The following is a 24716-nucleotide window of genomic DNA, read 5'->3' on the forward strand; positions in this document are numbered from 1 at the left end:
TCTCATTGGGTCCTACGTACTTGTGTACATTCAGGCTCCTTGTCTGGTCTCAAACCAGATCTTCTACAATGGGTGCTTCATCATTCTGCCAGGCCTTGTCTTTGGGTCCTGTGAAGTGGGTGGTGTAGCTACAGCATGTGCTGGTAAAGAGTGAAGTCAAAAAGTTGAGTACCTCTACCTTTTCTGTGTGCCTGAGTATTCCATAGGAAATAAATCTTGGGGGGGATGGAATGGACTGGAATTCATTAGAACTAATGTTTTTTTAAATACCAAATATCAATAGGATATTTTATATTGCTGAATTAAGGATTACCAGTGTGAAGTTGTACCATAGCCTTCTGTCAGTTTGGATGGAGGGTGTTGGTGAAGCTCTCAAGTTGCTGACTTAAAAAATGACTTAAAGTAGGGGAAGATAATGCTACTTTGTCTTGTTGGACTGCATAAATCTTGCCTAATGCTATGTTAAGTTGTACATCTGAATAATTGTCAATTACACAAAACATAGGGGTAGAGGATAGCTTACTAAGATACATGCTTTGGTAGTGTAGGTATTTTTCCAGTATTAAATGTGGTTTGTATGAATCTGTCAGCAGACTGCAGAGGTCTTTGTTAGTCCTCTAAAAAGCTTTAAATATGAGATCTGCTAGTGCTTGTTGGTCTGCTTTAGCCTTTAGTAACTGGATATGCTACGGCTAGATGGTAACTATTTTGACTTGCCAATATTTTTGAAGTGTGGTGCATTCATATTAAGAGCTGTGGAGTGTATCCCCTTTTCAAGTGAGACCTAAATTGTGCTTTCCTTTCTTGTGAATGGTGCTGAAGGTATCAGGGAAAAAAACTTATTCAATTAAGGTTTTATGTACAAATTGAGGAAGAAAAGATGTAGGCTCCTGATGACTCACCAAGATGACAAGTTAAATCTTGCATGAATATGATCAGGTTACCCTTACACATATAAATGTGAGAATTGGAACACCTTTTTGTAAGGACTTGTTATAGAATATTAATCTGATTTTGTCTGTGCTCTATGCCGCAAGCCTTATAAAACCTGTTTGCTTGATACCCCTATGAAATTACAGATTTTCATTTGAAATCTGCACTTCTTATAGCTTTATATCTACTGCAAATAATTGTTTGCATGTGCTGCCTTTGGAGGGAACTATAATGGCTGATGAAGTCTTCTAAACCTAGACATCACTTGATATTAATGCCTATATTTTATTCTTAGCATACTCTAGTGTAGAGTATATAATAGTTCAGAGGGCTTCCAGAGCTCTGTCTTTTGTTACTTGTGGGCTACCTGTGCTGTTACATGAAAAACAGCAAAAAAAAATTTGCAAACAGAATTGTATTACGTATACACTACATGTAGTAGATGAACAGAAGACAGTGACAGGATTACAGAATACCTGACAAAACCTCAGAAGGTCCAATCCCCTGCTCAAAACAGGGTAAATACCGATGTTTTTACCATTATTTAGAAAGCAAGGTTAGTTATTTTTGAAGCAGGAAGGGACATGGAAGTCAAGTGGTTCTGTCCTGATAGGATACAGCATCCAAGTTTGAAATGTGTGAGTGGGGGGGACGCAAGGTGTTGTTTATCCCACATGTATATTTAAGTTGCCTTTGGAATTTCTTACGAAATCATGGAACAAATGAGCTGATGTTTTTGTAGCTAGTGGATTCCTGAACTTGCTATGAGTGACAAGCATTCTTGAAAGAAAATTGTCAACAGTGAGTAAATCATATGGGAACTTTTAGCACTTTATTATACACATGCGTTCCAAGGCTCTATTCACAATGAGATAAATAGTAATTTTCGATGAAGTGGGATGGGAATATAGGGCTGAAGCCTATGTTTACATCTTGCTCTCCTGAGTGAGGCTGAATGAACATCTGTTAATATCTTAGTTGTTACTTCTCTTATGACAGTTTCTACAGTAGTATTTTCAACTATTTCAAGTATTAATAAGTTAACAGAATCTAGTGTAGGCATTTTTGATGTAAAGGTGTTCAATTAGCTTGAATTGCATAAATAAAAAGGCCTATTCAAAATATTTGTCATATTGGTGACTGAAATGTATTTTCAGATTGGTGCAGACAGAAGTATTCAGACTGTAAAACAGAATTTACAATGCTTGTAAATGCAATTTATATCAAGACTGGTTTAAGTCCCTCAGCATGGATATTCATAATTTGAGTATGTTGAATATTGCAGACATTCTAGCATGAACCACTCATTTTACTGTAAATTCAAATCAGATTTGTTGTCCTTTCTTTCTGCAATGGCATATAAAGACAGTTATTCTGAATTCAACTATCGTAATGTGCATTTGTTAAAATAAATTTGTTACTTATACATAGTTCATACGAACTATTTCTTTTTATTTCAATTCTAAATTAGAACCTACTGTTGGGGGTAAATTTGTATTTTAAAATGCCTTTTATTTCTGAAGTATCAAGATGACGGCTCAGGAGACTAGGTGGAATTTTCTGAAATGAATATGGAAGAATGTGTGTGGGTACAGTAGTAGAGCAGCTGCATTAAACATTGAATGTTTCATTCCATTTTTCATTCAAGTCTTTTACACCCATTCAGGATGGATCTAGATATAACCATACCACAAACGCTTGTCCATTATTTTTAAGTCTCTGAGGGTATTTTTATTTGATTACTTCTCTAATTCACATTTGTCTCAAAAATGAGACAGTGTTTGCTTTGGAAAAAATGTGGGTGAAAGAGATCTGTCCAAGCATTTATTTACATCAGGAAATTTTTGCTTGTTGCTTATTACTTAAATGTTTTATTGTAAAAATTTGTATTGCTTTATTTACCTTATCTGTCTAGCATAAGAGGTGTATAATCTGAAGCATGGTCAAGATCCTTTTACAGTGTCAATGAGATTAAGCCCTCAAACACAAAATTATAACTATTGTTGGGTTCGTTGTCCTGCCATACTGCACTGTGGACTTAGCAGAATAAATCCTGGAAGGACCTGGGAGCATTAAATCAACATCTGGCTATACAGACTTCCTATGGCTTCGTTTCAGTGCAGGAGTTTTAACTGCTAGCGTTTTCAGAATCGGTGAGCTTAAAATGTGAATCTCCTGAGATAGTGTGGATTTTGTTGCTGCAAAACTTACAAATAAGAAAAATAGTATGGAATGCTAGAGAACTTTACATATGGTATAAATGTTGTCTTTTAATCCCGAAGACTGTTCAGAAGTGGTTACTGATGCTCTGTATTGGACTAATTGTAGAAAGCTTGAAACTAAACAGATCATATTGTCCTAGTTCTTTAAAGAAAAACTATTCTGAAAAACTATTCTAAAACTGACTTAGAATCTACTTTTCTCCTTTGGAAGCTAGTCTTTTCTCAAGGCTTGGGTGTATTCCTTAAAGGAGATTAAAAAAATCATAAAACCACAGTCTAGTATGCCACTGTTTTCATAGTACCACTGGTTTTATTGTTCTCTTAATGTGAGAGCATAATGAATGTCCATACTGTCAGTTCAAACATCTGGCCAGTAGCAGAGATTTCTTTCAAGAAGTATCTAATGATATTTTCCCAGTACCTCCTTCAACCTCTTGGCAATACTTTGCCTAACGCAGCCCGGGATCTTGTAAGCCTTCTTAGCAGCAAGGGCACACTGCTGGCTCGTGTTCAGCTTGGAGTCCACCGGGACTCCCCCGTCCCTTCCTGCAGAGCTGCTTTCCAGATGGGTAGTCACCTGCATGTACTGATACCTGGACTTCTGTCCCCAGGTGCAGGACTTTGCACTTCTCCTCATTGAATTTCATGAGGTTCCCATCAGCCCACTTCTCCGGCCTTTCAGGATCTGTCTGGAAGCTGTGGTATATCAGGTGCTCCTCCCAGTTTTGTCATCAGCAAACATGTAAAGGGTGTGCTCTGCCCAGTCATTCAGATCATTAAACTAGATCTCTGACAGTCCCTTCTAACACAAACCATTCTGTTTCTAGGTTTAACAAAACTATGATCCTTGCAGTATGCTGCTTATTACTGGCCTCCAACTGGACTTTGTGCCACAGGGCCCTGGCCATACAGCCAGTTCTCGATGCACCTCACTTCTTGCTCGTTCAGCCTGTACACCAGCAGTTATGAGGCTCTTATGGATTCCCCTTGGTGAATATATGCTGACTACTGATTTTCTTGCCTTTCATGTGCCTGATAATGGTTTCCAGGATTAGCTGCTCCATCAAAATAAAGCAAAATATATTGCTGCTGTTGTACTGTTAGTAACTTCCAAAACAACTTCAGCATATTATACGATTGCCCCTTATTTAGGAACATTCATAACATTATTCTTAAAATATTTGTGTTTTGAAAATGAATATGGAAATTATTTCCAGTGAAACTAGCATAATTCTGTCAACACCATATGTTTTCTGAAGTCATGATTGTTTTGATGTCTTAGTTCAGCCTTGAATTATTTACTTACTCTTCATCTGAAATAGAAAATTAGTATGAAATCACTTGAATTCATTATAATCACAGATCATAGTGTTTTGGGTTGAAGTGGAACTTTAAAAGATCATCGAACTCCACCTCCTCCACCACAGGCAAGGAAAACCTCCCACCAGCCCAGGTTGCCCAAAGCCCCATCCAGTGTGGCCTCGAATGCTTCCAGGGATGGGGCATCCACAGCTTCTCTGGGCAGCCTGTGCCAGGGCTTCACCACCCTCTGAGTGAAAATTTTCCTCCTAACACTAAACTAAATCTCCCCTCTTTTAGTTTAAGACAATTACTCCTTGTCCTATCACTACAACCCCCTGACTAATAGTCCCTCCCCAGTTCTTCTCTAGCCCCCTTTCGGTACTGGAAGTCTGCTGTCAGGTCTCCCCAGAGCCTTCTCTTCTCCAGGCTGGACAACCCCAACTCTCTCAGCCTCTCTTCACAGGAGAGGTGCTCCAGCCCTCTGAGCATCCTCATGGCCCTCCTCTGGACTTGCTCTAATAATTCCATGTTCTGGGGGCCCCAGGGCTGAATGCAGGGCTCCAGGTGGGGTCTCACGAGAGCAGAGTAGATGGGGACAATCCCCTCCCTTGTCCTGCTGGCCACTCTGCTTTTGATGCAGGCGTAATGCCTCTAAGACTTCTCAATCTGAGGAAAAACGTACATTTTCTTAAGGATTTCCAGACAAACTTAGCTTGTTTCATTTCTGTTGATCTTGTTTTGTAAACATCGTATTAAGGATAAATGCAATAAACATTTGTTTACTCTGGCATTTGATCTTGCATTGATTTACAAATTGATTTACACCAGACAAGTACAGAGCAGCACTTCATTCTGCATTAAGCACAGGTACTTATGTTGGTTTAGCAGAGTGACCTGGAATCCTGGCTTGTAGTTCTCCTGTAGGGGAAGATTAATTCTACCTTGAGATTAACATGAAACAATTTTACTTTGTCATTATCTGATACATCTAGCAATATTGTTTGGTGAATTAACTGAGGAGTAATCATTGCTTAGATCTCTCTGCTATGATTAAATGTAAAGGAGAAAAATCCCTGCAGTTATTTCTTCATCCAACTAAATTCCTGGACTATTGCATTAGCTGCATCCTTGGTCTGAGAACATGGGATTTTAATCTCTAGCATTAAGGGAAGCTTTAATCACATGTTCATTTACTATTTGTGATTTAGATGTTGTTGCTTCATATAGCTAAGCAGTAGAGAATGTGATCTAAGGATTAGAAAAAAGCAAATCTTTCTGTCTGACCTTGAAAATCTGATTGGATTTCTTATGTGATCTGACATAATTTTCCCTAATTATCTAAAGCTTGATGTACGTAAATGATAGATATCAAATGAGTTGTGCAAATCTGATTCTATGCTTAGTATTTTATATTCACTTTAGTTTTGAATGCAATGAAATGAGGAGGAAAATCTGAGATTTTTTGGTCACAAGATCTGTCAGTATTTTAGTGAACATGCATGAATTCTTAAGTTGGTTTGATAAGTATGGGAATAAAAGGAGAATTCTTATTTTGTAGTTTTATGCCAGTGCTCATAGCTATGGCTGCTCAGAGGAAAAAATCATTTGAATTTAAAACAAATTGGGGGAAAACTGGTCCATTTTGCTACTATTTTTTGATTGGTAGTCTCACAAGTATTGGTAGCTTTTTCAAGCGAATGGAAGCTTGATTAAACAGTGGGAGTTCATGTAAATAAATAAATAGTGGTTCTTAAAATGGTCAAAGTATACAGCTATCTGGGGTATGAAGACAGATTTTTCAGAGTAATGGATTTATTTCAGAACTTGCCTTGGCTGTGTCAAGTTGAGTGATGATTGAGGTTGCCATCAACAAATCCTTCAAGTACTAAAATCAAATGATTATGTAAGCTAAAATTTAGGAAATGCAAGTACAGTGTATTGAAGTAATTATACAGTTGGGTCATTTGAGGAATGTTAACAGACATTGTAATGACCCTGCTCTTAACTCTTTCAATACAGTTTAACCTTGGCAAGTCTGAGAGCTGGATGTTCCTGAAACAAAGCTCATTCAGTTGTGTAATGCTTCTTAGCATTTCCCATGAAGGCCCCTGAACCAGGGTTCACTCATAAATTGACAATTCTCACTTACAATTTCTAACATCTGTAAATGCAACTCTATGAAAATAAACTTTCATGTGGGCAGTGTAAGATTGCAGTGTGTATATACTGCTGTGTACAACAGTGTATGGCACAATAGAACAGATCTTGTCAGTCTGGTTATTGGCACTCTCCTCTGCACTGATTTGTTTCAAAATGAAATCAATGCACTGTGCTGCAGTATTTGGGATTCGATTGGAGTCAAACTATGCTCTTCTGCTTTTCTGAAGAACTTCTATTCCTGGTCTTAACCTTTGCTGTAATTACATTGCTTCATCCATAAGAGTAGTTCTATTTTTAGTACAATTACAACATTTAGCAACATTTTATACCAAAATATACTAAAGAACCTCATACACTTGACTGCATAGTTCTGAGCTTTGAGTATTTATATTTAGTGCTGCAGCTTGCACACACTATTAAAAATCAATGTCACATGTTTTCTACTCTTAAAAACAAACCTTTGAGTATCCAATTTTGTCTCCCAAGAAACACCAGACCTTTATCACTGCCCTTGTTATATCAGGAAGCAGGGGTTATTAAAATAGCTTACTTGTATTAATTTGATATTACACTCCAGGTTTGCATTTACAGTTCAGAAATTTGGACTTAACATGTCACCTGCTTGCTGTGAGTGGGAATATCATACCTTATGAAATTTTAGTCTTAACTTCATCTGAAAATGGATTTTAATATAACTTTACATCAATCTAATTGCCCATAATTCTCCAGTTCATAAAGTGACAACTATAAAACATGTGAATTCCATTGATCCTGGGATTCAACTGATAAAATCATTCATACATTCCTCAGCTGTTGTCAGTCTGCGTGGCTGTGGACTGAGGGATTAGGAGTTTTTTTTTCTGAGTGTGCTGCAATATACAGGTAACTTTAAAAGAAGGCTGCTTTACAGAATATGGATCCTTCAGTACCTTCAGTACATTCATGCTGCTAGAATGCGTATGATTAAATTTTTCTAGGGACTTGCCAAGAAGATTTGAAATTGTAACTGGGGAGGACTGTTCTTTCAGAAGTCGTCAAGTTAGTCTGAGTGCAGAGAAGAGCTGGTGAAGAAATGAGAAAACAAGACTTGTGAGATGTGACTGAGAAAACTGAGGTGATTTAGCCTGGAGAATAGGCTGAGGGGAGACCTCATCGTGTCCTACAAGTACCTGGAAGGAGGTTGTAATGAGGAGGGTGTTGGTCTCTTAGTTGACAAGTGATAGGATGCAAAGAAATGGTCTCAAGTTGTGCCAGGGTAGGTTTAGGTTGGACACAAAGAATTTCTTTGGGGAGAGGGTGGTCAAGTATTGGAATGGACTGCTTGGGGAAGTAGTGGAGACCTCCATCCCTGGAGGCATTTAAGAGATGTATGGACATGGCACTAAGGGAAATGGGTTAGTGCTGTTACTTTACAGGTTAGGTTGGTGGCTGGACTTGATGATCCTGCAGGTCTTTCCAACCCAGACTTCTATGACAGGCTCTTAAGCAATAAAGAATAAAAAAAACTCCAAGCTTGTGATAAATACCACTAAATTCTACTGAAGTAGAATACAAAGTTGCTTACTTTTGCTAAGAGTTTAATGGGATGTTTGAAGATTGTGAAGATGGTTGTGGAGGACAAATGCTAAATACCCATAGAAGAACTTCCATAGCACTTTTGACATTAGTTTTTTCTATGCCTGGAGCTGACTTGTTTAACATATTGGAACCTCTGCCAAGCTGGACTCCAATCCAGCGAAGACCTCAAGCAACACTTCTTTAGTGTTTGTATGCCCCTTTTATTCTATCACCTGTGAAATGAAATGATCAATTTTCCACTAGCACAATGGAGAGTCAATATTGGCAGGAACTAGAATCAAGAATCAATCCTTTGTATATGTGAAATATCTTTAGAATAAGTATGGTCATGCATCCTGAATTCCTTTTTGTTGCATTCCTTCTAAAATTTATTCCTGTCATCTTGGCTCATACCTAGAAATTTGAGATTAGTGTTTTACCAATGTGCTTTAATTGCATTGCTGAAATTTTAAAAGCTTGAATTGACACTTAAAGTGTGCAGTAGATGACCATCATACAACTGCATGCTTTGCAGCTTATAGAAAGTCCTATATATTTTATATAGGAGAAAATAGTCAAGTATTAAACTATGCTGTAAGTTTTTGAACTTGAAAGGACTAAAGGTGTCTTGCTTGAGCCATTTTAATACATAAACGTGTTCTGAATATTAAGTTAAAAGTTCATTTAAAACACTTGCAATGCTAATTGGAAGTGCTGATATGAACATAAATATTAAACACTGTAAAAGCAAAACATGGTTTGCTCCATTCACCTGTGTAATATGTATTAATTATGTATTATACCACTAATGTTATACTTTAAGGTATTATTTTTAAAGTTACTGTTTAAAATTTATGTGGACTTTAAAATCTGAAAACTGAGAATATTTAATATTAAACTGAGAAAATAACAGACATTTTTCTTTTAACAGAAATTGAAAAATTCCAGAAAGGGGAAGGAAAGGAAGAAGAGAAATATATTGATGTAGTCATCAATAAAAATATGAAGTTGGGACAAAAAGTTTTGATTCCAGTAAAACAATTCCCTAAGGTAAGTTCAGTTTTCATACTTTATAATTAAATGCTTAGAAAAGATATTCCATTACCATCTTAAGATGGTGACTGTTTCGGTATTAGCCATCTGTACCAATGCTGTTCTGTGGTCTGTTCTTTGGAAGCTGTAAGGTAGGAAATTTTCTTGGAATAAATGAGCAGAAAAGTGTTGCTAGTCACACACAAAATAGTAGGTTGAAAACAAGTGTTTTCAAGTATTTTCAGAATAGTAGGATCCTTTTTGGAATTGACAAAGGAATTATATTTAAACTGATGCTGATGTCAGCCTTTGAAATGTACTTATTGTATGCAAAAGTGAAGCTTTGGAATCCACTGTCAGAGGATTTCATTGTGTAAATACCTTACTCTCATCTTCAGTTTCAGCTAGTGTTAGTCTTGAACTAGGTATACCCACGCTACTGAATTATGCAATGTGTTCTAGGGGAAGCAGACTATTCCATTAATATCTTTAAACACCGTGAATCCATAATGTTTCTTTATGGTCAGATGTTATCCTGGTTTAAAATATTGCTGCATGGAGGTGTGTATCCAATGTGTAAGACAGTGGAAGTTCACTGTTTTGTATTTCTTTACAAATTTTAAGGCCAATGTTGTGCAAAATCATCAGGATGTTAGTGTTTATCACCTGTTTTAAATAGGTCATCTTTTCCTATTGGAAATTTCAAGACTGCTTCTGTTTTTGCTCATGGGGGAAAGGAATGTCTTCATTCCTTCTTCCATTTCACTTGGAGGACTTTTTTCTAGATAGCTTTATTTGCACTATTAGTGTTTTTCTGTGCTGGGTAATTTGCAGAGATTTCTTTACTGCTGTTCAAAGTTCCATGAAATACTGCTTCAATGAACTTGTGTGCTTGCATACACTTTATATGTGGGTACCTATTTGGAATTCTGCCTTAGAAGTCTTCATTTAATGACTGGGAAAACTTATCTATAAACACCACATACAGTGTTATAAAGAAGGGAAGGCAACAAATAAGGGAAGCTTATGTGGACAGTGCTTCTAATCAAGATGTTTTTCTTCAACTATTGATGTGTTTTCCAATGTTGAGATCTGTGGACAAATGAGCTTGAAGGGAGAAAAAGCAAGGTGGTTATTAAAAGGAGAAAGGGTCTTTTGAAAGATTCAGTTTCTTTAGTGTCAACTTTCTTTAAAGATCTAAACATTAAAATTCTTGTTTAGCATAGCTAGTGGGAAAGCCAATGCTGTCTTTTAAAAGGGAGTGATGCTTTGCTGTGTATTTAGTAGTTGTGGTCTTTGGATGTTCTTCGGCTGTCTGAGATGGAATTAAGCCCAGTATGTGCTATAGAAAGAAATCTGAATTTATATCCAAAGACAGAGCTTTGTAATCCTCTGTACTTGTTTAGAAGACCAGGATCTAGTCTAGGGGGCATAGAGTACAACTACTGTGCAGAACAGACTTCCTATGTGAGTTCCTATGTCTCCACTAGTACTTTTTCCACAGAAAGGAGAACACTGGCATCTCCACTCACACAAATCTCTTCTACCAGAGGGAATAAAACCAAGTATTTTCTGATTTAAGAATATTTTATCCCCTAATTGGTAAGGATGTTTTCATTGTCTCAAGTTACCATTTTATTATATAGATATTTCTGTCAAGCTTACTCATCACAGGCCAAACATAGTCAAAAGGAATTGGGATTTCTCACTGGATAGGAGTAGTTTAGGAGGTGAGCATCAGTTCAAACTTGTGACAGGCCCTCTTGAACTTCTCTGGAGGGGACCCAAACCACAAGTAGTTACTGCAGTTAAGTGTTGTCTTGTTTACTAGAACCAGGCTTTTTTTATTTTGGAGCTCTGAGGAACTTAAATGTTTTGTACAAGGTGGTGTAGCTTCAACATGGCAAACTGAGCCTTATCCTGGTGTACTGCAGTCTGCAGCTAGTGACAAGATTTGAATGCCTATACACAAGGTAGCAGAGTCTTTTTTGCATTCTAATGTTTGCTCTAGATACTAATCCTAGTTGTGTTCATATCTTCAGAGAAGGGTGCAAATGAGGAATGCTCTATCAAGTCTGTCAGGGTACATATGAAATTATTCCAGTCACCTTGGTGAGCTGTATTTATAATATATTCAGGTTCTGTGGAATTTAAGCAGAAGACATTATGGGGTGCTTACATAAAAACCTGAAATGATGCTTCACGTAAATGGTTTATGCCTCTAGGTCATGCTTTCCTGTGCATGTGGTGTTTGCGGGATCATTTTGCCTGCAAGAGTTGTTAGAATTAATGCAAATGTCATTTGAAGAGGATGCCAAGTTGATAGTTCCTCACAGAAATGGTTAAAAGTTGATTCTCATTTGTGAGTAATTGTCTGCTTTCTGCTGATCAGTGTTACTGATAAATGCTTCAGAAGCCTGGAATGTAAGACTTAGATAAATATGGATGACAGCTGTGTAAAAAGCTCTTCTGCATGTGAATATTGAATTTAGAGCCATTCTCCCAGCAATTTTTTCTTTCTTGCTATGCGTTAGCAGTCATCACTGAAGTTGACAGTTACCATACAAGTTCCCAGACAAGGATACCTTCAGTCTTTCAGGTGTAGCCTTTTCAGTGTTAGTGAAGAGAGAATCTGGTGTTTAGAGTTGACAAAGTTACTACAATAATTGATAAATCCATTAAGCACTGGGATGCCAGTTTGGGCTGAATCTGGAAAATGTAAGTATCCAGAAAGTGACAAGAAAAGTGAGGCTTGCTTTAGCTTTGCAAATAGAGTATTGTCTCCCCAAGTAAATGATGTGGGTTTTTCAGCTTAAATGGGATCAGAAAAGCAGGTTATTAAAGTTCTCAAATCCTTAAGAAGGTGAAGTATCTAAAAATGAAGCTAATAATGGAAGCGATTTTTGCTAGCAGAAGCTATTCTGTTAATATTTGCCAGTGGTTCTCTGGCAAATCATGATGCTTTGTAGGAATATAGTTGCAATCAATGAAATATCATTAATTAGTTTTGGTTGTAAATGAGGTCCCTGCACCAAAGCAGCCCACCAGCATACTTCTTGCTCTTCAGATACCTTGCACAGGGTTATCCGAGTTTAAGTATCTCACTGTGCTTTCCCTCTTTAAAACCTCTTCCTCTGACTCCTTGAATAAATCACACAAGCCCTAGCCAGTTCTAGCTCTGATCAGACCAAGCTGTGACTGCAATGACTGCTTGCATTCCCTGCTTTGTTAGGTGCATTCTTGCAGGATCAAGGCTGAGTCCTGTGCATACTCAGCCTCTACCTCTGAACCTCTTGACATACCTACATGGTGACAAGTTAACTGCAGTAGAAGGCTATTCAACTGAAGTTCAGAGCAAATGGTTTTTATCTTTGAAAAGAATCTGGTAGACCTCAGGTTCAAAAGTCAGTATCTTTTTCTTTTTTTGTTTGGGTGGTGTTGCTTTCCCTAAACAAAATCTCCCTGCTCCTGGTCTTCTGCTTATTGCTCCAACAGTTGAGTATTCATGCCTGTGAATGTTAAACTTGCCTTCTACCTAACAGCTATTGGTTGCTTTTTATGGTACTCTGTGTATTATTTAGCCATGACCTTGTCTTGCTCAGCCATGACAGAAGTTACCTTTAATGTTCATGCTACAGGTAGTTGGACTAATTTTTGTCTGGACCTTAATAGAATGTGAGAAGATACAAACTATTTCGTAAAGCAAACAAATTAGCCCTAGGTTCAGTTTCAGCTCCAGTTGGCTGTGTTTGAATGATCTTCATTTGTGTATGAACTCCTGTATGTGCTGAGAAACAGGACTAGTATGTTTTAATGACAGATCGTGTTACTTGGTGAGACAAAGCCTTGTGGAAACTCCTTGTAGGTTGCAGGTCCAGTCAAGGATTTTCAAAATCTGATTGTATGCAATCCTGTCAGGAGTTGTTCAGGTTGGTTTAGCTATTCAATTGCTAAGATAAGAAATTAATCTGAAGCATTTAGGTGAGGCTTGAATATTTTCATAATGCAGTCTGCAGTCCTGTTCTAACTGGACATGGATTACAAGCAAGGATTAGGCTGCATACAATCCTAACTCTCTCTCTAATGAGAAAAGGAACAACTTCTCCAGGTAGGACTCATTTCCAGATTTTTACTTTACTGTAGGGTTTCCACATGGATGCTGTATGTCTAACTTGGAGTTAGTGGAGCAAGATCTTGTCAGGTTAGGCATTGGAGTTTAGGGTGATTTAATATACCTTACTATTTGATCAGCTGAATATCTTTGACTCCAGGTCAAGTGTGAAAATGCAATCGTTAAACCTGTACTTCTATTGCATTTCATGCTTGAAAAATCCATCTTTAAACTTGCACAGACTTAAAGGTAGGAATAAAGTGAGCTGGCAATAGAAGGTCATGATGTGGCTGTTTGAGAGTGAAGGGACTCTAAATATGTCCTAATACTGCTATGAAATGCCAGGAGTTGAAAGGTGTTTCATAGCTTACATATGTACATATGAGGCAAGAGTCTTATCCTTCCTCCCACACACTTGATGAATATTCACTAAAGTAGTTTATAATCTCAAATCTGATTTTGTTTTGGCAGTTTAGTGAACTCAAGTGTTCAGAATTTGGTGAAATAGCTTCCATGGATAAGTGGAAAGATGATGGTTTTCAATGAGGTTGATCAAGACTGAGAATAATTTCCATTTTGTGATAGGCTACCATTCTAAAAATTGCTTACAAGGCTATAATTAAGTATTGTGTAGATCTCAGAAATTGGTAAGAAGTGCTCCATATTGTTTCACTGAAGTGATACTCTAAATACATATTCTCAGAAGTTACTTTATTAATTTGCAGGTGTGAATTAGTCTCCTAGCTCAACATTTAAAGTTAAAATACATATTTAAACATGACATTGTCATGTATAATGTATTTGCAGTTTTACATAGTCATGAAAAGATTAAAATATTAATTACATGACTAATTAAAAAAACTCATAACAGCTTGGTTCTAAAGATTTCTTATATACTTTCATTTTTCATTCCTACTATAATGACAAGTGATATGAAGGAACAAGTTAGATTTAATACCAGAGAATTTTTGGAAAACTTTACAGTAATTGATCAAGTTTAATGTTGAATAGGTGTTTAAAAAAATCTGTAAAAATCTATTGCTGTTCCGAGGGCTGTGTGAAGGAGACAGCAGTTTGTGGTAGTGTAAATGCATGAAATAGTTTACTTCCTAAGTAAGTTCCCTCACTCTTGAAATGAGTAAGGAAAGTCTTGAAGTTTTCCCAGTTTCAGGTCATTCTAAGGGCAAGTGCCTTGAATGTTAATTTAAATATTTTTATTTTTTCCTAGTAAATCTGTCACAGAGGAACTGTTGCAGAAAACTAATATATCAAGAAAGCTTTCTATGGCTTTGACACTGGCTGGCTAGAGCTTTACAGCTAAGCATTTGTATTTTCACTAAGTATTTTAAGCTGGATGAACCATTCTCAGCAGACTTGTCTTGGTGGGGATAAACAAGGATTACTCTTTCTATTATATCCTACTTCCTGTAATATATACATTTAAACATGATGTAGCATTGACATTCTTTTTGCTGAAACTCATACAGTAGATTAAATGCTCACAAAGAGAATGTCTCATTTGTATAATTCCTTTGTAGCGGTGTTTTTTCCAGAGCTGTTTTCAGGAAATAGATTCAAGCAGTGCTTTGGTAAGGAAATAAATCTCTAGATAACTGTTAAAGGCATATTTTGATGTGAGGATTCTGAAGGAAATGGGTGTTAAGCAGTAATGTCCATAATCTCTGTTGTACTATATCTGCGAAAATGCTTTCTTAAAATGAGGATTCATGAATACCTTTCACTTAAACAGTAGCTGAAGTAACAATTTCTAGTGTTTTCTCCAATCCTTTCCAAGTCTGTTGCTCTGGATCTTGATACCATTTTTGCTAAAATAGTTTAATTCTTTTGCTATAATCTTGTTTCTGTAGGTACCATATCTGGCACAGCCTTGAAAGTAGTCCCGAAACAGCTTAGTGATGATGACAGTCTTCAATCTGATGTACTCTTAACCATAATAAGATCTTGATTCTTATCTAGGATATTGCAAGCTGTTTTAATGTATAGACAGCCCTTGTTTTAATGCTACAGAATATCACTCATACTTGGCACTTGTTCCTAGTTCAGGTAGCTCAAGAGAATTATGAGCAGGGTAATAGCTTCTAGACCAGCCTGGGCTGGAAAGCAGTGTGACTGCTTTAATACAATGTTAAGCTGAAGCTAGTGGACTTCAGTACAATTTGGGATATTTGTGTGCAATTCCAATATGATCATGCTGTACAGGGGAGAAAGTGGAAAGAGAAGCCTGGCATGTCTGATTTTGAGCTAGAGCTGATAAGTGACTGATCTGATCTGACTTGCCCAGACCTGCACCAATACCCTTTTGTTACTATTCAGTGCCTAATTCAGAGAGTTTATAACTGAGTTCAATACTAGACCTGAACTTGTTTTTATTAGGTTCAGAAGGGCAAATAAACTTTAGGAATGTGAGGCATGGGAAGCAGCCGTGAAGCTTGTATATGAGCTAACTTGTACAAGAACTTAGATCTGACAGACTTGCTTCTGGTTCACCAGCAGCTAGGCTGGATTTATTAACTTTGTAATGAAAATTTGTCTGTGTGGGGGTTTTGTACCTTAGGTTTGACTCCTACTTCTTGACTACTTGGGATAATACCCTGTATAAATAGTGAAAGCAATTTAGTGATTCTTTTTGATTGTTTGTAAATCTTGGTGAAATATTTAAAACTAGGCTTTTGCTGATCAGATGGTTCACATTTAATGTAAAAGGGAGATAAGCCAGTAGTTCAAACAACATCCAGTATCTGTTCAAAGTAAATTTTCTCTGCTGAAAAGCTTCATTCAATATCAGATGGATTTTATTTACAGAATCTGAAATATCAGTTGATTTTTAACTTATGTGCGAACAAAGTCTTTGGAAGTATGTAGTAAGCCATTTCTAGTAACCTCTAGTCACAGTCATCATTTTAAGCTATATCTAGATGTACTGTACCTTCAAATCAGCAAAATTTCAGACTTGCAGTGCAGATTCCTCATGCTTCAGAGTTGTCAAATCTAGTATTTGTAGCATGGGTGCACAGGAAAGAATAGTTCAGTGGATCTCAGGATACAGATAATACATTTTCATGTTCATTAAATGTGTTGTCTAGAACATGTCAACTGTGCAGCTACTTGAATAGCTACCATATCTAGCATCAGCACTAGATGTTTTCTTGTATTTGCAGAAAAATGCAAAAACATTTGGTATTAGTTTTGTGGGTCAAGCTTTATATATATTTACACAGTACTTGGTTTTAAACAGAATAAAACTATTTGGTTTTAAACAGTTGAGTAAACAAATCTGCTCTGGATCACAACAACTCTTCTGAGCTCCAAAGCCACCTAGTTGCTTTCTCTGAAAATGACATGCAAAAACAGAACCCATTTTTGTTGTTGCAAGTGTGCTCTTCCATCTGTAAGCTGTTTATTTTTTAATGGTCAAGTAGTTTGTTTCAATGATGTGATTAGCCCTATACACTGTGTAGTTAAAACACATGCTTGCCTACTGCTAGATTGTGATCAATTTTCTGAGTGAAATTCCATTTCAATATTTAACTTAGTAAAATACATTTAAAAAGTCTATATCAGACCGCAGGTATTCAACATTGAGAAATAATTTCAGCATGCTCTACTCTAAGTGGAAAACCTCATTTAGAAATGTGTATAGTACTTGTTTTCCTAATTTACAAGGCTATTTTAATGCAAACATAAGTAACCTGAAATAGTAAAAAGCTGACAATATTCCATTACATGAAGGTTTCCATTTAAGTTTAGCCATAGTCCCTATTCATAAGCAATGATCCTTTATAGAAAGTATTTGACAAGGTGTTATGTTGACTTCTGGAAGTTCAGTATTTGTTACTTCCATACTTCAGTATTTGTTCTTCCATTGCAGTTACACCTTTGTAATCATAAGTCATGTCTGTAGTAAAGGACCTCTGAAAAACATGTGGTCCAGCCTTCTGATGACCTCCTGACTGTAAATTAGATGACACCTGAGTCCTGAATACTGTCAGCAATGGAAACTTCCCCCATTTTCGGCAACCAATTTATAACACTATCTTTGATAGCGTGTTAAGACCTGTAAGGACAAAAGTAATGTAACATATCTAATAAAATGGAGTTAAAGGTATCACCTGAGGATTTATTGAAATTTGAACTGACAGCTTCAGAAAATACTAGTTAATGAAAGGCCTTAAATTCAATAGCTGGTGTGGACTAGTCATTCATGGCCATTCATTCAACTGTATTCTGTTTCTAACTCAGGAATCAAGCTTACAGGTTCTAAAGGGAGGAGAATTACATTTTCATTTTTAATAGGCTTTTTTAATGCTTGAGCTTCTTTGTCTCAGGTTGAAGGGGGTGAACTGGAGCTGTAGACTTCCTTTGTAGGAGGACTGCAGCTGGGCTTTTTTCCATCAGCACTTCCCTTGTAGCAACAAAGGAGTTGGGTAGAGCTTCTACTTCCCCATTGTCAAATGTTATAAAATTCATCTAGAGTAATAGCGAGATCAAATGAGCTCATCGTGGCCCTCTAATGATGGAGTACTAGAGGAAGAGTCAACTGTTGCATAAACGAGGCCAGAAAAACAAATAGTTTAAATGTATTTTCTCTGTAGCCTCGCTGCATGTTACTGATTGCTAAAACTGTCTTTTTCACGATGACTGGGTCACTTTAGATTACAACAGTTTGAATATCATGGTTTTATGAAGTCTTATTGGGGATAGTAAGTATACCTGAGCAGTATTTTACTTCATAATCTTATTCTGAATGGAATCAATTATTAATTTTAAAAAGTGATATTTCATAAAAATTCCAATGTGTGGCTTATGTTTATTGGTGCTTTTTGATTTTTCCCCCCCAAACTTAGAAGCCTGTGTACTTTAAATGAATCTTCACGTTTTTTCTAACTATCCTTCAAATTTTGTATACCTTCCAAAAGGTAGTACAATGATATACAAAATTGGACTATTGAATTCACACAGCTCTTCTCCCAGTATGTGACTGGGAACATGCTTTGTGGAGATTTCTTGTGTCTACGGGCTCCTTTTGAGCTCATTTTTTTCTTTAAATGACAACAGGAACATTACTTTTTGTTATTTTTCCTGTCATGGGTAGGGTTTTGTATTTGTGTTCTTTAGCTTATTTTCCCTCTGGAGCACCTTCAGGGCTGAAGGAGCATCGTGTATTTGTGGTGGCCTGAATTTTGATGTTTTCCATAAATGGATGTGTTTTAGAATTTCCTCAAGTAATACTCTTCCTGTATTTCTGTTGCACACCACTTTCTAGTTACTCTAGTTAGTAGTAACTTTCTCCCTAGTTACCTTAACAGTAATGCTGTGGTTATGAACCCCAGATGGTTTTTGTAAACTTCAGTGATAATAGGGGTTGAGAAACAAGTGAGAAGGTCTTAATGTTAATTTTGGTTTGGGAAAAGATTTGTTTTCTGGTTTTAATTCCCTGTTTCTGTATTTTAGTGTAGGGTATATTGTATGGGTTGCTGTATTACTTCATAAATCTTAAAGGCAGCATAAGGCAATTCAGATTTTGTCTTCAAAGCTGTGGTTGGCTGCTACAGCATCTGTGAGAAATAGCTGCCAGTTTTGTTTTTATGGTTATGTACCTGATAACAACTGTTGAAAAACTGAATCACAGTTTGACTGAGCACATCTGTTCAGCATTGAATGTGACACTTTTTTTTATGCTGTTTCAAAGTTCTTTGAGTTCAGATACTTCTAGGTTTCTGTTGGCATCTGGTAGAGTCACTAACATGCTATTAACTTGTCCAACACATTTGTACTCAACTGTCATAATTTAATAATTGCACCTAAAACAAAAAAGTTGTTCTATCAAAGTGTACTCCATTTTGCTTGTTTCTGTGCTTAGAAATCCAATGGTCTTAATGTCTGTTTTCTTACAGTTCAACTTTGTGGGAAAGCTTTTGGGTCCACGTGGCAATTCTCTAAAGCGCTTGCAGGAAGAAACACTAACTAAAATGTCTATTTTGGGGAAAGGTTCTATGAGGGACAAAACAAAGGTAAGATCTGAATATGTTATTGGAAAGTGGTTAAGGTTCCTGAATCTTTAAACTTTTTCCAAATGTTCTTGTAGAAGTAAGCAAACCGTGTAGCAAAGTCTGAGAGCAAATAAACATAGGTTATGCTTGTACTCATTAGATTCAGATGGTGTCTGTTTTCTGTGAGGAGTCTATTCTCATGACCAGTATTTTGAGGCTATCATAAGCTGTACTTTTGGTCCCCAAACTAGAGTCCCCTGGGAAGTAACTGTGGTCTGTCCTAGATCAGTCTTATACCACTTATAATGAATAATGCCCAAGTGTTTTCACCTTTGAAAGAAAGTGACTTACAGATAGTCAAAGATTTTCACAGAAGATAGCTTGTAACATTTAAACTTGACATTTAATAACACTTAGTTTTATAGACAAAGAGGAAAACAGCTGATGAAAGGAGATTAAATACAAGTGAAAAAAAATCACAACCCTGACTGAGGATGATTTATGCAGCTTAAGCAAATGGCAATTTGCGGCTTTCATTGGAAGGAATTTCCTTTAATTGACATATAATTTTTAGTACATCTCTCCATAAGCAAAGTAAATGTTATGACTTATAGTGTATTTGTCAAATTTGATTAGAGTCCATAAAAGACTTGATTTTTCTGTGCAACTAAATTAAGAACTAATCTTAATTCCTTCTTGAAAACATTAATAGCTTTCATTTAATACAACTATAAAAATTTTATAAAATGTATTCTCCTATAGTAAAGGCTTGAAAATATGAAAAAAGGGTTTATTTGGAATGGGAGCTGTTAGTTTTTCATCTATAATATAGAAAATGCAACTAATTTTAGAGCACATGTTAGTAGTGAAAAAAACCTATGTTGCTAGTAACTTGAAGACTATATACTGGTTTGACTAGAGAAGAAAAGAAAAAAAGGTAAACTTAAAAAATGTAAACTCAATTTCCTACTAAAACATCTTTACAAATAGTCAGGCTCTAAATACTTTTTTAAATGACATATGGTGAACTTCTCAGTTCTTGTGGAATGTGTTGAACTGACATTCTTCTGTTACCATACATGCTTTTATATCAAAATGCATGTCATGGAATAGAAAGCCCTCCACCCCCTGAGTTTTTCTAATAGCTCTGCAGTAGAAAGGTTTTTCCACATTAAAACCAAAAGGTTAGGTTGAAAAGTTCATATCCTAACTTGAAACCCACAACCCTGGAGGAGTCTTAAAGGTTTCTATGTGAATCATTTGAACTTTTCATGTTTCTTTTGGTAATGAAATAATTGTTCATATCTTTATTTGACTTTTCCCTAGTTGAAATGATAGCCAAATGTGCTGAACTAAACTTTTTTAAATTAAGTGGCTATAAATTTGTTACAGGTTGGAGAACTGTTTGCAGAGAATTTTAATGCAATTAATATTTGAGTAAGGTTGATACAATTGTGAGTCTGATAGGGTTTTTGCAAGGGATGATATAGGGCGTAGACACTAGAATAATAAGGGTAGAATAGATTGTATATCTTTATTTGGAGTAGTTCTTAAAATGCATGAGAGCATCATTTAGAACTTAAGCAGACCATTAATTACAACTAATTGCTACTTCCAGTACTCAAATCTGTGGAATGTGTGCAAGAAAGTACTGGTGCCACAAAGGTATCCTGTTGCTAATAACCTAAAATAGGTTGCATTCATCTGTAGTTCTTTGGAGGCACTGCTCAGCCAGCTTGAGGCTCCATATGTAAAACTTAATAGGACAAGAGACCTTAAGACTTTTTTTTTCTAGCCTTGCTTGGATTATCTGTGCTAATTGTTTCAACCATCTTTTGCTAACAGATTTAATTTTGTTTGCCTTGATCTTAATACATTCTGGGTTAGTACTTTGGAACTGCTATATTAAAACTTGTCCAAAGAATAAGCAAATGAGAGAATAATAACCATGTAGTTCCCTCTGTATGAGAAGGAGTAGCAGTCTACACTGAAGAGAAGCCCAGAATTGAATTTGGTGTCAAGTTACTGGTCAGAAAGGCTGGCAAGTTCTTAGATGTGACCACTTTATGCATTCCTTAGAAAATCTAGTTGAAACTTCAATTTGGTTTTTGACAAATAATGAAGTACATCACTCTTGCCTGTTTGATATAATACTTTGAATATGGAGAGAAACTCTATTTGTTCCTATATGAGAACAGTAGGTAAACAGACTATACTGCTTTTTCTGTTTGGTAATCCAGGTGTCAAAACAAGCAATTTCATTATTGCTGTGCTCAGGTACAGTAATGCTCAAAGCAGTAGTCTAGAGAAGATGGTTTGGGTTGGAGAGGACCTTAAAGATCATACAATTCCAATCCTCTGCGATGGGCAGGGATACTTCCCACCAAACCAGGTTGCCCAAAGCCCCATCCAGCCTGACCTTGAGCACCTCCAGGGATGGGGCATCCACAGCTTCTCTGGGCAGCCTGTGCCAGTGCCTCACCACCCTCTGAGTCAAATATTTCTTTCTTGTGTCTATTCTAACTCCTACCCTGTTGTAGTTTAAAATATTACTCATTGTCCTATCAGTTCAGGTCCTTATAGTCTCTTTTGATCTTTAAATACTGAAAGGCTGCAATGAGTACTCCCCAAAGCATTTTCTTCTCTAGGCTAAACAACCCCAACCCTCTCCTGTCTTCATAGGAGAGATGTTACAGCCCTCTGATCATCTTTATGGCCCTCCTCTGGACCTGCTCTAACAAGTCCATGTCTGTCATATGCTGGGGGCCCCAGAGTAGGATAAAGTACTCCAGGTGGGGTCTCATGGGAATGGAGTAAAGGGGGGGGGAGAATCACATCCCTTGACTTGGCCAAGCTTTTTGTTTATTCGTCTTGCACCCATCACATTATCTCAGTGAGAAAATGAGAAATATTTGAGGACTGCTGTGAAATGAAGATGGAAATATTGGCAAAAAAAATCTTGCTCTTGTGGAATATTGGAACAAACTTGTTTCTAAAGACCTTTTAAGAAACTTCCAGTTTCTTGTTGTTTCTCTGTAGTGTCTTCCCCCATGTTCACCAGTTTCACATAGAAAAGTTTTCTCCCTTGTATTGCCATTTCTGTATGTGGATAGAAAGTGCTGAGGCCTATTCTGTCGATTACTAGGCACAGTGTTAAGTAAACTAATATTCTGATGTTTTAGCAAATGTGATTGTTTGAAATATGTCAGGAAAACATAACATTTTGTATTTTTAGTTGACATCTAAACATGAGCAAACAGTAAGTGCAAATGTCTCCAAAGGAATTTTAACACTTGTATTATGTTTAAAATGAGAAGGTGAGAAAACAACTCCAACTCTTTTCTGTTCTCCTAGGAGGAAGAATTGAGAAAAAGTGGAGAGGCAAAATACTTCCACCTAAATGATGACCTGCATGTTTTAATTGAAGTTTTTGCTCCACCAGCAGAAGCATATGCCAGAATGGGACATGCATTGGAAGAAATCAAGAAGTTTCTCATCCCTGTTAGTATTTTTGTTCCTTTGTTAGACTTTGGTCCAAGTAACAGTTTTGCAGAACAATCAATTCATAGTGTTTGATCTTATTGTTCATTAGTCCTTATCCTAATATTTTGATACTCCCAAGAAAAATCATTTTTAATTCATGTGTACTGTGATATTTTTCTATAGAAAAGTCACAAGTTACAACTGTTTCTCCAGACTGTTCTTTAGTCTCTAAAATCAACTTACTGTATAATATTGGTCAGGTCATGTTGCTTCATTCTCTTTACCTTGAAAAACCTTCAAAAGAGTGTGTATAAGTCCTTTCCTTTTGATAAGGCAACTACTATACGAATGTGTAACTGTTGAGGTGAACTCTCATGTCATGATAAGAGCTATGTTATTTTTGTTAGCTGGTCATGTGCAAAATATTTAAGCTCAAAAATTATAAAAGTGTAAAATATGGAAATCTTTATGAAATAAAGCTTGGGCACTTGAGGTAGCGTTAACTGTGTGCAGAGGTCCTAACTGTATTAGTTCCACAGTAAATGTTGTATTTATTGGTTATCAAATGAACAAAATCAGAAAGCAAAGCATGCTCAAGGTATAGTGATCTTGGTTTCTTTTTATAAGGTGCTGATAATGTTATACAAGTGGTGTTCTTGATTAGTATCAGATCCGGAAATGTGGGAGACTTCAGTGAGGGAACTTTGCTAAGGTGTATAACTCTGAGTGACGGTAGCACAGATGTTGAGTAAGTTGGTACAGGTGTGTAAGAACCAGTTGGTGTGTGTTGCTGTATGGCTGCTACAGCCTTCTAGGAGTACAGCTGCAGTTTCTATTCTAGGGTGAAGCAGTTGGTGCTGATGACCTGACATCACTAGTATATATATTTTGGGGTTTTTATATTGCACTAGTCTAGATTCATGAAACTGGAAGTCCCCAAGTGACTCAAGTTGACTGTGTGCTCCTTGGCTGTTTTGACTTGCTTCTTTCTGAATGAAAACTAGTTTCTTATGAAAATGTGCCCTGAGTTGGAGGAACATGACCATGGGAACAAACACCCAGTCAACTCTGAACTTGCGTGGGTTTTGTTGGATGCATGTAAGTTTGTGGAGCCCAATTCATCCCAGGGTACTCAAAGAGCTGGCTGATGTCATGAGACCTCTCTAAATTTTTCAACATTCTTGGGAATACAGAACTTATGAGGAGTGGCTGAGGGAACTGGGGCTGTTTAGTCTGGAGAAGAGGGTCGGGAGACTTTATTGCTCTCTACAACAAAAGGAAGCTGTGGGGAGCTGGGGGTCGGCCTCTTCTCACAGATACCTAGTGATAGGACTAGAGGGAAGGGCCTCGAGTTGTGTGTGTCAGAGGAGGTTTAGGTTGGAAATGAGGAGACATTTCTTCTCAGAGTGGTTGGGCACTGGAACGGGTTGCCCAGGGAGGTGGTGGAGTCACTGTCCCTGGGGCTGTTAAAGAAAAGGTTGGATGTGGTTCTTAGGGACATTGTTTAGTGGGTGACATTGGTAGTAGGGTGATGGTTGGACTAGATGATCTTGGAGGTCTTTTCCAACCTTTATGATTCTATGAACTGGCAGAGTTCCCAGTCAACTAGAAGCAGGTAAATGTTGGCCACACTTTCAAGAAGGGCAAGAAATAATACCCTGGTAATTACTGGCCTGGCAGCCTTGTCTCAGTGCCTGGTAAAATTATGGAGAAGATTATTGTGGGAGTTACTGAGAAACACCTGAAAGACAATGAGGACACTGGTCACAGCCAACATGTTCATGAAGGGAATTTCCTTTTATGACAAGATTACCTGCCTGGTTGGATGAGGGAAGCCAGCTGATGTGATCATTTTAAATTTCAATAAAGGTTTTGATGCTGTTTCTCACAGTATCCTTCTGTATA

At 37.0% G+C, this 24716-nt stretch overlaps 1 protein-coding gene across 4 annotated transcripts in view; it reads left to right on the forward strand.

Annotated features, from left to right (window-relative positions):
• Window positions 1-24716, forward strand: part of KHDRBS3 (KH RNA binding domain containing, signal transduction associated 3) — a 94245-nt gene that overhangs the window by 17510 nt on the left and 52019 nt on the right. For all 4 annotated transcript variants that reach the window (XR_007158627.2, XM_013192648.3, XM_048049474.2 and 1 more), the window contains exons 2-4: window positions 9106-9224; window positions 19233-19349; window positions 22683-22829. Coding sequence is in view for 3 of the 4 variants with exons in the window: in XM_013192648.3 (XP_013048102.1) it covers window positions 9106-9224; window positions 19233-19349; window positions 22683-22829 (383 nt within the window). In the remaining variant the exon portion in view is untranslated. The remainder of the gene's footprint in view (window positions 1-9105; window positions 9225-19232; window positions 19350-22682; window positions 22830-24716) is intronic.

The sequence above is a fragment of the Anser cygnoides genome, chromosome 2 (assembly GCF_040182565.1).
Source record: "Anser cygnoides isolate HZ-2024a breed goose chromosome 2, Taihu_goose_T2T_genome, whole genome shotgun sequence".
Taxonomy (NCBI): Eukaryota; Metazoa; Chordata; class Aves; order Anseriformes; family Anatidae; genus Anser; species Anser cygnoides.